General features: G+C 40.4%; 1 protein-coding gene across 2 annotated transcripts in view; it reads right to left on the bottom strand.

Annotated features, from left to right (window-relative positions):
- Positions 1 to 6,928: 6,928 nt before the first annotated feature.
- Jcad (junctional cadherin 5 associated) overlaps positions 6,929 to 13,045 on the bottom strand; it is a 52,175-nt gene continuing 46,058 nt past the window's right edge. For both annotated transcript variants that reach the window (XM_026402304.2, XM_026402305.2), the window contains one exon: positions 6,929 to 11,688. In XM_026402304.2, the coding sequence (XP_026258089.2) occupies positions 11,654 to 11,688 (35 nt within the window). In that variant the 3' untranslated portion in view covers positions 6,929 to 11,653. The remainder of the gene's footprint in view (positions 11,689 to 13,045) is intronic.

Below are 13,045 nucleotides of genomic sequence, written 5' to 3'. Positions count from 1 at the left end.
GTAACTCTGACAAGGAATCCTCTGAAAGTAACACACCTTTGTAATAAAGATAGTCATTTAAAAACTTTGGTGTAAACTGTATAACACAATATTGGCATGCTTCAAATATAGTTTCTAACTTCATGCATGTAGAGCTTTTTCCCAAAGCCAGAAATAACTTCTGACAGATTCCATTCCTCTTCCATGGTTGAAGACAAAATGAGCAGATACCATGGCATAATTAGGGACTTCAAAATGCATCGTCCTTAATATGGCTGGGGGTGTAGCTTCGTGGTAGAGCACTTACCTAGCATGTGTGAGTCCCTGTGTTTCATCCCCAGCAGAGAGAGAAAGAGAGAGAGAGAGAGAGAGAGAAAACAAGAAAGAAAAAATGAATGCCCCAGAGGCCCAACCTTTTATTTCTTCTTTTCTCAGTAGAATCATTTTTTCCTTTTGCTTTTTAACGTTCTCATGTTCAAAATGAAACCTCATAAATAAATATTCTGTTTCTACAAAACAAATTACCCCCACATTTAGCTGTTTAAAAGAAAAACAAACATTTATTATCTCGCATTGATCCTGTGGGTCTCATTAGTTTACAGATTCCATTCAAGGTATTAGCTGCAATTGTTTGAAGGCTCTACCAGGACTGGGACATCCACATACAAAGGGCTTATATTTGTGGAAGGCAAGCCGGTGTTGGCTGTTGGTTGGAGGCCTCAGTTTCTCACCATGACCATCTCTCCACAGAGCTGTTTGAGTGACTTCATGACATGGCAGCTGGCTTCCCTCTGCATGAGGTATTGAGGACAGCAATTGTAAGCAAGAGGTTTTTTTGTGTGTGTGTGATCTAGTTTCAGAATCCATGCACCATAATTCTTGTAATATGCAAGCTGATTACAAAATTCTGCTTTGTTTAATGTGAGAGGACACTGCATAAGGGTATGAATGTATTAAACAAAGGATCACTGAGTCCATTTGGAAGGCTTGCTACCATACCTCCAGTTCATAATCAGGGGATTTTGAGGAACAACAACAACAACAACAAATAAAAATAAAAATAAAAACCTCGACCCTCCTCTACCCTAATAAAACTGAAAATATTCTGATAATTAATTATTTACACAGGCTTATGAGGTGGTTGGATTTCATAATGAGTTCAAGACTTATGTCAATCAGTTTTGGATTTTTATCTCTAATTGGAATAAAAGGCATTGTCCCATGTTGACCAATGCAAATAGGAACAGGGGCAACACAGTCACTTTCTGGTGACTTAGAGAGGTGGTCAGAGTTGAGGGTGAAACTGGGACCTTTGGGGAGTAAACAGGTTAAAGAGGCCCTGGGCTTTCTCTGGCTTTTTCCAGTTGGGGAAGCCTTCTTTGACCAATCCACATGGCCCAGGTCAGGGGTCCAGTCCAGCTGTGGGTTTGATGAGCAGGCTCAGCTGCCCACCTCCTGCCACACCTTCCCTGATGCTGAACTCTGTCCATCCCCCAACATCCCCTTTTTATACTGCGAATCCCAACTACCCTGTCTTAACCCAGGATACTTCTATCCCATCCACCACCATTACAATCCAGTTCAATTTCCTGTCCTTTTTTATTTCCTTCTCTTTTTTTCTTTAAAACATCTTTCTTCTTTTTAGTTGCAACAACTGTTTCTTATAGAAAATATAAACAACACATAAAAACCTACATATCCATAATCTCAGCTCCAGAGATAGCTATCATTATCATTTCACTGTGTCCCCCAAAATTCATGTGTGGGAAATGTAATCCCCAATGCAATGATGTTGTGAGGTGGAACCTTGTATCACCAGGGCTCTGCTTTTAGGAATGGATACTGTTACTGTGGGTTAGTTATGGAAGAGGTGGGTTCCTGATAAAAGGGTGAGTTTAGCCCCAGAGCCTCTCTCTTGTGCACACACTCTTTGTGTTCTCATTCATGCACATCTTCTGCCAGCAAGAAGGTCCTTGCCAGATGTTGCCTCCTTGACTTTGAACTTCCCAGACTCTAGAACTTTAAAAAATAAATCTCTGCTCTTTATAAATTATCAAGTTCAGGTATTCTGTTATAGGAACACAAAACACACTAAGACAACTGTTGTTAACATTCTGCTGAAAATACTTCCAGCCTTGTTCTCTGTTTTGGTTGTACTATGGTGTTGACTCCCTATTCTATCAAAATAGATAGGGGACCTAGTGTACTCTGCCTCCCCCTTTTGTTTAAATTCTGAACATGTGTTCTGGCTTTAAAACAAATATTTGTTGATAGCATGTGTTATCAATATGTGCCTAGAACTTTGGTTGGTCTGGTGGATTTGGTGAAATAGCTATAATCCAGACCCTCATGATGCTCTTTGTTGCCGAAGAGGAGGGAACAGTGACATTCATTACTTTAAGCATACTCCATCACAGTGCCACGAAAGAGAAGCCTGGCCCAGAGTTGCCCAACCTCACTTGGCTGAGTTTGGGGAGCTGCCTAGGAACCTGAGGCTTCAACTGAGACCTCCAAATGGACCTCATTAGGGGAAGAAAAGACAGAGGCCAACCAGCATGAGTGACCAGCATACATAGAAAAAAATGCTGGTGTCTGATTTTTGAACCACTTCTGAAGACTATCAAAATTTCCTTGGGCATTTATAGGACTGCTTGCATCAAAGTCACATATGCAATAATTAAAAATGAAGTGTCTTGATCCTCACCTCAGACACACAAAATTAGCCTCCTTCTCTTTTAACAAGTTTCAGGTATTGGGTTACACAGAGTCCTCACTTATAGGGGTCATGGGGGAGCTCCTGGACACAAGTCCTACACCCTGATTCCAGAACCAGCCCCACCAGGGGCTTCGTTGGGAGAAGTGCATGTGCGAAGTGTGGGACCCTGAAAAAGCGAGGGAACTACGGTTAGTTATCATATTTCATCGACTGTGCAGGCACATTTCTTTTTCACACTTTAAAGTGTCTGAAATGGGGGTGCACGAAGAATGAAAGGAAAGTAATAATTTCACTGAGAGTATTTTTTTAAGATAAAGAAAATTATTAGGTATGTTTTCCAGATGTGCAAAAAATATGGTAGCCATCTTCCCCCATTATCCTCTTCTCCTTTGTTCAGATGACCCTCCCTGTCCCCTCATCTAGAAGATGCACTGGGGGTATGCACTATTCCCTGCAGAATATATGATGCTGTGTTTATTAATTTGCACGAACATTGTTACCTACCACAGCTCTTCTCAACTTCTTTAGATGTGTTCTTGTGGGTTTCTAGTTTATTTCTGCTGTTAGTTATGAAGTCTGAAAATAAAAGTATTTCTGGGGCACATCTTCAGAGATACTTCTATACATAAAATTGCAAGAACTAGGCTGGGAATGTGGCTCAGTGGTAGAGTGCTTGCCTGGCATGCATAAAGTCCCAGGTTTGATTCTCAGCACCACAAACACAATAACAAACCAAACTCAATAACTAGGAAAGAGGGTTCAGAACCTCTGCCTTGCTTCCCCTGAGACCAGCTGGAATAATGAAATAGAAAGGCAAGGTATTCCATGGTAACACCTGATTCCTCAACAGAGAGGTCTGTTCTGAACCCACAGCCACAAGGGCAGTGGCAGGATTTCCAAGGTTGTGGGTTCATCCACAGGGAGGGAAAGGAAGGCAGTGACATCAGCTCTTCATGGAACTTTCCAGGATACAGGAGGCTGTATTGCTTCATCCATCTCTCTATCCCCTGGCCCTAGCCCTTCCCTGCCTCAGTCTCCATCCAGTTGTTCTTTCCCTATCCCCCCAGGGATTTCTCCTGAGACTCATTGGGACCCTATATTTAGACAGCCCAGGGTCCACAGCTTCTGCCTCTATAGAGGGTGTCAAGAATCTCCACAGTAGCAAGGACAAGGATGGACAAGGTTTATGGTTCCATCCATAAACCTAGCATTTCAACCCCTGCATTTACCATTCACCTCTCCTCACATCTCTATTGTGAACAGCAAGGAACATTGATGGGACAAAGCCACTTCCTTCCTGTAAGGGTGTAGCTCCCAGGAATGGGAGGGTTTGCATCGGCCTGCAATGACAGCTGCTTACAGCTGGTCCAGTTAGCAGTATGGTTGCCGCCTGGTTGGACTGAAACAGTATTGAAAGCTCCCATTTTCTTTGGGGTAACATGTGTAGTCTTTTGTAAGACAAATCTCCTGTGCTGCTTCCTAGAAGGGTCCCATCACACCAGCTTTCCACAGAGACCTAAGGCACATGAACTGCTCTGTACCGTGGCTGGTGAGCATTCATGCGCACTGTGGCCAATGCCTGTAGGTAGTTTCCCTGTAGCAGAGGCTGCTGCATGACAGTTAATATCTGTTGTCACTTTCTTTATTAGTAACACAACACTGATTTTATTCAGAGCCACACTGATGTCCAGTTAAAAAGACAACTATTCCCAGACTTTCTTGCAGCAAGTTTAACCATGTGGTTTAGTTCTTACAAACAGAATGTGGAATGTAGGAGTTTCTGGAGGTCTTATTAAAGGAAGCTAACTTATCTGAGGGAGAATTCTTTATCTTAACAGCTTCCTAGAAGGAGTCCTTGATAGCTGGCACCATCTTGGACCATGAGGTTACTTTCAGAATGGAAGCTGCTCTGAGGGGATGCAGAAACAGAAAGTCACAAGGAGCCTGGCTCCCCAATGGCGAGGGAGCTGACATGCTAGCCCTGAACTACCTGCGTCCAGACGTCTTTGAGAAGTGAGAGCAATACTCTTCCATCTTGTTAGAGCCATTGTTGTTTCCAATTTAATGGCACAGGCAGCTGAACCTGATCCTAACAAATGAATTCAGTAGTATAAGCATGTTACCTTTGAATTTCTTGATTAAATAGAATCATTCTCTCATCCTCTTGGGATGCAACAAGCATAAGATAAACAGCATGAACTTTAGAGTTAATAAAATACTTTTGAATCCCTGCTCTGCTACTAGCTGTGTGCTACAAGCCACAACTCTGCCTTTTGGAAGGATTTCCTACTATAAAGTGTTGTCTGCACTAAATGAGTTAACACCTAAAACATATCTGGTACACAGTAAGGAAACAACAGTACTGTTTTTTTTTTTTCCTCCCCTCATCCTCATGTTGGGCATTTTATTTTAAGTACTCAAGAGAAATCCTGGGTTTAAATGCACATTTGGGATATTTCTACATAAGCTAATCTGCTATCTTAACCTCAGGAATATAGTGGTGGGATCCAGCTATGTAAAAATACCCACAATTAATGCAGTAGAAGTACAGGATAGAGGGAGGCAGTCAAAGAAAGAAACAGCAAATGGAGTCTAAATTAACAAACCTCCCCTAACCTCAAAGGTGGACTCTCCAGCTAAAACCGAAGCAGAGGCCCACTGGACGCATGAGAGCCAGCACTCACTTTCCCATGGCATCGTAGCCCCAACAACCCTGAGTAATGGGATGACTGACAGCATTGCCATCCTGTGTCCTGTAGGCTGACCACCTTGGGGGGAGATCTGTGTGTGGGGTAGAAGCAGAAAGCCTGATTCAGTTAGCACCACACGAACAACTCTGAACCTAAGTATAAGGACCTGGAACAGCTAAACTGTGAGAAAACCAGTCTATATAGGCCACTATTGATTAATGTGTTGGGCCACCTGCCAGGCTCATAAACACCCCATGCCCTGCCCTAACATGAGAAAAGTTATGCTGAGAGAATTTGTATATTGTCAGTCCCTTGGCTGGCCCAGAGCTATGGTGAGGGGAAAGAGAAGCATGGTAAGTCATTGGAATGGGGGAGCAGACCACCCTGGTGCAAGACATGATGGCAGGACTCCCACCCTGGTGAGGACGCAGCCCTAAGTCACACACAGCCATAGTTTACAAATTGTCTTACTCTTGGACCCTCTGGCAGAGCAGAAGACCCTATGGAATTTCAGGTTTGCCAAAAAATAAGTTACATAACCTTAAGAGTTGGAAGGAACCAGAAAATTAAGTTCAATCCCCTTTTCCTCTTATGGAGTAAAGTGTCTCAGAGTGGGTGGCCGGGGTGACAAATAGTTAATGGCACAGCCAGGCCCAAAACTAGGCCCCCCAATTCCTAGGTTGTAAGTTTCACCTTACAGCATTGATTTGGTCCAGGGACATCTTTTTTTTTTTTTCTTTCTTTTCAGTTCTTAATATGTGGATTCAATTATCAAACAACTGGGAGATAGTCTTTACTTTAAAACCCACAACTACATAGGATCTGAAATTTCAGATGACCTTCAAGGTCCTGGAACAATCAATCTTTGAGCCCCACACACGTAGTCAAGGCAGAAATGAGAAAAACAGCCTACGAAAGCTAATGAGAGAGGGAGGAAGCTTAACTTGGAAAGGAGGGCCCCATTTTTTAAACCTCATAAAAAGTAGCTTCATTTATTGGCCTGACTTCTAGCATTAACAAACCAAGAGCATGATGCTTCCAGAAATGCCATGCTGGGAACAAGGCTCCCTATGAGAAAGCCGGACCCCGGGTTTTAAAACCTACAAGATGCCACACAAGCACTTTCCCCATAAGGCAAAGATCTAGCTTTGTTCTCCATGCTTAGCACACCCACAAGATTGGGGGAGGGGGTTTCTACATATTTGCTTCTCATGTTCAAGTGGGAGAGGTAGTTGAAGAATGGGAAGCCAAGAGGTGACATGGGCAAGGCCATGTGGTCAGCAGTGGAGTCAAAATTTGTACCGAATCCCTGAACTGATGCCTGGCCTCTTTCCACCATGTTGGCAAAGGCTTTGGGAGATATGATGCAGCAGGACCTTCAACTCCCAAGAAACACTCGTTGGAGAACAAAAGTGCTGGAATTCTGTGGGCCTGTTACCCATGCCACCTGTTACTGCCCCTGCAGTCTGCTGCCCTCTGGGAAGCAGTCTGTAGGGCATCCTGGGCAGCTCTTGCCCCTACAGCCAAAGACAGTAGACATAGATATTTCCATGCAAAATCTTTATTTGGAACATGTGTTATGGACCAGGCCAGCCGTCCTGAAACATAAGGGTATTTACATTGTGCCGAGAAATACAAGAGCTCTGTACAGGCATTCATCTGTGCTTTGATGGCATTTTATCTGCTACTTTGCTCTGCCCTGCCTTCCCTGTGCTCATTTTCCTCACTGTCCTTCACCTTTCATCACCCAAGGTCTCCTGTACTGCCTTATATGGAGGTGGTGATCTCACTTGGTAAATGGCTGTTATTGTCTGTCTTCCCAACACCCTCTCCACCTGCCCTAGGTAGTAAAGGTGCCCAAAGAAAGGAAAAACACGTCTCTGTGGGGTTGCAGGGCCTTGTCTTCCCAATTTTATTTTAATTTAATTTACTTACTTCATGTAATCTATTTTGAGACTCTTCTGCTTAGCATACTGAGTGCCAGGGCTTTGATTCTTGGCAAACACAGGTGTCCTTTGATGATTTTTATAATCTATGGGTTTCTCCTCGTTTGGACAACTGGTTTTCATTTCTAACTTCTGTTTCCAACTTGAACTTGCCTTTGTCTCCTTCTTGCTCTATGACAGAGTGTCACACATCTGGGCTTCGCCGCAGGGCTCGGGTGCAGGGAGGTAGAAGTAGGTGCTGCTCTTTTGGCTTAGCTGCCAGCCCCAGCAGGGCTTGGCTTCCACGTGGAAGAGGCTTCCTCTTCGCCCCCAGTCATGGCACGGGGATGAGTGGCAGCAGTCTGGCTTGCCTTTGGGTTAAGCTTGTCGGTAGGCAGAGATCACAGAAGGAGCACCTCCCTGGCCTCTACTGGGTTAGTAAACATAGTTGTGACAGGGGCTCTCAAAAGTCAAGGCCAGGAATGCACAGGAGCTTTGGCCATGGCCCCACCTGCTAATGAACTTAAGGACTATTTTAACAGGCAGGTGGCTAGAATATAGGGACCTTTTCAAGAGGCTTCTATCTGAATTTATAGTTCTAACCACTTCCTTTGTTTTCAACAAAACATGCAGGCTGGGGCTGCTCTTCCTTTGAATGTTTTGTCTCCCCTCTTAGCTTGGTGGGTCTCAGAGTGGACCAACCCTTGCTCCAGGAAAGGACCTCCCACCATGCTGACTCTTAAAGGTCATTTGGAATGTGTCTCTTAAGTTCTGTCCTGAGTAGCAATTCACCTCCCATAAACAGATGTAAAGAATGTGCAGTCAAAAACAAAACAGAAAGAAAATGCAAGAATCTCCCAGGCCTGCAACAGCTTTAGTTTAAGAAACACACTCCCATTCCTACCCTTCCTCTTAGGCCTGGTTCTCCCCTGCACAGCCAGATCTGGCAGAACAATGCTCCCAAACATTAATGTAATCGTAGATAAGAATTTAGGAAATTGCAAGTGTTTCTCTAAGTTCAGATATTTAGAGACAGAGAATTCGGCTGCACTGGTTACTTTGCAAGAGATGTTAACCTGACAATGTGTATTATTTTCTCATTTTAAATGAGTAATGAAAAAGCCCAAACACGCAAACACAACCTTTGGGGAGCTGCAGGATGAAACGGTAGGTTAATGCTATCTTCCATTGTTCCCTTCTGCTCAGATCTGGGATGTAGTTGGCTCGACTGCAGATCCGCTCCATCAGATTTCCTCAGAAGCCCCAAACCAGGATGCTCAGAGTAAGTCATTCTGCGGCTGGGAAAAGTGGTCAGGATCTAGGTTCAGAGTCATTTGAGTTTAAATATTTGAACTTCCATGAATGACAGCCCTGTACCAACAGGCAAGTGGAAGAAAAAAGTCCTACTTAGAATTTCCACTTGAATCAAAACACAGACGTACAATTCTAGTAAGGAAACCAGAGCATCAAAGAGTAGATCCATGTTTTAGGGTCTTTAAGAAAAAAGATATCCAAGTAGTTATGAATGATATGGAAATAATTCTTACGAGACAAACAGGAACTGGTTGCATCTTTAGAAAGGAGTTCTCTGGGATTTGCAAAACATAAGGTTGAAAATGATAATAAAGAATGATTTGCAATCATTCATAAATTTTCTTCAAAGAAGGGCAGCCAGAACTAAATTACTATAATTTCTCTCTCCTTTTCCAAATCCAGAAAAACATTTCATACATAATTCTTTATACAATTTTTAGTTTAAATGGTCAAAATTAGAACTTTTAACTTTACCAGTTCCAAATTATTAAACACCAACAGAAAGTCATGTGTGAGAAGAACAATGAAAAACACAAAACAAACACTTTTTTTCCAGCCACAGGCATGTATATATGAGAAGTAGGAGTAATGAAAGTATAATTAGTATTAATTTCAAAACCTCTGGAAAATCTATTTTTGATTAGAAACTGTTATCTACCTCAGAATATGAAAGTTTAAAAGTCAGATTTTCAAGTTACTAACTTTAAAATCACCCCCTCAAAAGATTTACAAAGGCTTGAATCCAGAAAAATTAGGGTTAAAAACATAAATAGTAATAATTTTCACTAAATGCAGAATGGTTCCAGAAAATTATAATTACAGCAATTGAGAATAAAATAAAAACAGAAAAGAACTGAGACACATAAGGTACAACTTTTTTTTTCCCCTTGAGGATTCTTTTTTTTTTTTTTCTATTGAGGTATGAGCTAAAATTTAATTATTTTGTTAAAAGAAGTTTCGGTTGGTATCAATGAAACTTAAGAAGTTAGAACAGAGCTTATGTATATAAATGCATATGTACGTATGCCTACATTGGTGTGTGCACGTAGGTATTTGTACATGTACCTTCTTTCATTTGCTTTTAATTAGGGAAGTACAGAGATCTCCGAGTGGCTCAGCCCTCACTGAGTTCTTTCTATCAGATGACTTGAATGATTCACCAGTCATAACAAAGTGACCAGATCTCTTTCCCACCAGATTTTTCCTGGGAAGAGACTGGGCCTGTCTGATTGCTGCTGTGAAAAACTGGAGTCTCCTCTAACTTCTCATAGCACCACGCTCTGGAAAGAGATGACTCTAGGTAGGAACCAAGACTGCAAGTAAGTGTATTTAGATTGACTTAGATTCTGTTTTGCCTGCTATGGTCCAAATACATGAGGTTCTTATGAAATAATATCATATGGTACAGATACAAGCAGGCCACAAAACCCAGTCCATCACTTTAGGGTCAATAGACAGACCAGCCAATGGTTCACATTTCAGGAATTTGAAATGTCTAAAAATAGATGAGGTGGTTTCTCAACAACAACAAAAAATAATAGAGAGAGAAAGAAAAACCATAAAAGGGGAAATAAGGGGAGAAGGGGAAAAAGGAAAGAAGGGAAAAGATATGAAACCATATAGAAAATATTAGCTAACAAGAATACCTCATTGAGAAGGAAAAAAATGCATAAAATGCATATATTTTGTGCAGGTTAATGCAATATTAAACACAGTAGAATACATAGGCCTTATAATTCTTTTGTAATATCTCTAAGCACTTTTTAAAAATATGTGAGGCTAATTCAGAATCATTCTAAATAAAAATACACATTTCTTTAAAGAGACGGGAGGGGAAGAGGAGGAAGGTATGGCATCAGGGCAGATCCCCATAGACATAAAAAGATGAAATATGTTTTTTTGGTAATTTTAATTGATATGGCAGTAAAAATTGTTGCAAAGATGTAGGCTGGTTTGAAGTAGAGGGATATTTTCAAATATAACCTTATAGCTACATTTGCAAAAGAAAATTTTGTGAAAGTTTATTAACCCTGTGATATGTTTATATTGACATTTCCTAAAATAAAACAGTAGCAATAGATAAGAATGGGTCAGGGACATATGTTTTAAAGCAAGAGCAGACCCTCTCTGGGTTCCTCTCACACAAAGGGATAGACTCTTAAATAAAATAATACTTCCTTAAAAATCTGCTGCCTAACAACTGTTTACATCATAGAAAAATAGCAATTTTGTAAAAAGAAATATAGTTACTTTGTTAAAATTTTCTATTTTAAACCAGCAATTATTTTTCATATAAAGAATTTCTAAACATCCATACCTAAAATAAAAATAGATAATACTGAGTGCAAAGCAGACCATGGCATGTTTGCAAACAACGAAAGTATTTCATTGCCAGATAAATAATGCTCTTAGTATATTACAGTACAAATGTTCTCTTTTAGAAACTTTAAAGATATTGCTTTTATCCTCTGATGGCAAGTTACTTACAAGTAAAGTTACTTCCAGCAGCAGAAGACCAAATTGATTAGAAATGGATCATATATATTCATTCACATTTGCCTGCTACTGGAAGCGCCCAAACACTGGGCAAAAGCCTATACCCCAAACCCCTTAGCATGAGTGTGGACTGCAGGCTGAGGAGATTCAGAGGGGAAATGACATTCATGGTCCTTTCAAAATCATTCATTATATCTTCCATGTCTACATTTTCACATGGAACCAAATTAACACCAGACTATTTATCAGCTTAGCCAAATTCATCAGGAAGGAGATTGCATGTGAAAACTCTTTTCTACATGTAGGCATTAAATCTTCATATTATAAAAACAGATGGTTTCAACAGACTATTGCTTTATATTCACAGCAATTCTGTATGAATGACAGATTTCCTACTGACAGTGGTGAAGGAGAAATCAGTACACTAAAGACCAGAGCTGCTAGCTTCTGCTTGGGCAAGATGGGTGGATGGACTCAATCAGGGAATAATCAACCAGCAAACTAAGGTGGTCCCAGGCTTCACTAGAAATTCATCACACCCTCTCCACTCTGCTTGGGTCATAGGAATCTGTAAGAGAAACAAAGGAGAAAAGAAAAAGGGAAGAAGAAATAAAATTAGTGCTATGTTTAACTAGTGTGTTTTTTGAGGATTAAAAATCCTCAGCCTAGAAATAAATTTGTTTAGAGAGCAAATCCACAAGAGTATAAAATTCATTTTTAGACACTGCAACAATCTTGTTTTCACTGGAAAATAAAAATCTATTGTTAAAAGGTTGTTTTTAAGAAATATGTATGATCATTACTCAAACATATGGGAAAATGTGAGTTATTCAATTTTTTAAAAAATATTTTTGTAGTTGTAAATGGACAGAATGCCTTTATTTATTTTATTTGTATATGGCACTAAGGATCGAACCCAGTGCCTTGCACATGCTAGGCAAGCGCTTTGCCACTGAGCTACAGCCCCAGCCCAAGTTGCTTAATATTTTGATGACCCCTTCCTGTTGTTCACAGTGGAATAGAATTAATGATACATGGAGAGTTTTTTAACCAGCAGTAATGTCCTTGGCTGATGCTATAGAGGATGTCTTTTCTTTTCTCACCTTTTTAAAAAAAAAATTATTATTTGTGATTTTCAGCTATAATGAAAGCTTGCTTTAGAATACACATTCTTATGATCAAATACTATCCCATCAAGGCCTGGGGATCCTGAAATCCTGACTATGTGGCCAGCAACGAGTGGTACAATAACTAAAACATTGTAGAGATTCCTCAAAAATTAGTAATAGAACTACCATATGATCCAGCAATCTCATTACTGGATACATACACAAAGGAAAGGAAATAAGAATGTCAGAGATACTTGCATACCTATGTTCATTGCAGCACTATACACACAACAGCCAAGACATGGAAACAACCTAAAGGTCCATCAAGAGATGTATAGATAAAAAAAATGTTTCTTTCACATATATACAATGAAATATTATTAAGTCTTAAAAATATCACTAATAACATGGATGAATCTTTTATCATGGTAAGGGAAATAAACCTGACACAAAAAGACAAATACTGTATGATCTCAATTTTAAAAAGGTTAAACTCATAGTAACAGGGAACAGAATGGTGGTTATCAGGAGATGGGGTGCGGGAAAAGAGGTGATGCTAGTCAAAGAGTGTGACCAGTTCAGGATGGTGGCATAGTCAATAATGCTGTGTGGTACGCTAAAAATCTGTAATAGTTAGATCTTCAGTGTTTTCACCACACACTAAAAATTCCTAACTATGCGAGGTGACAGATGTGAACTAGCTTGAATGTAGTACCTGTTCTACAATATGCATGTGTGTGTGTGTGTGTGTATAAAATACTGTATACTTTAAATATATACAATTTTTACTTGTCAATCATACCTCAACAAAGCTCA

This window comes from Urocitellus parryii, chromosome 9 (genome assembly GCF_045843805.1).
Source record: "Urocitellus parryii isolate mUroPar1 chromosome 9, mUroPar1.hap1, whole genome shotgun sequence".
NCBI lineage: Eukaryota > Metazoa > Chordata > Mammalia > Rodentia > Sciuridae > Urocitellus > Urocitellus parryii.
Note: the sequence above shows the minus strand (reverse complement) of the source record. Positions and strands in the feature narration are given on the sequence as shown.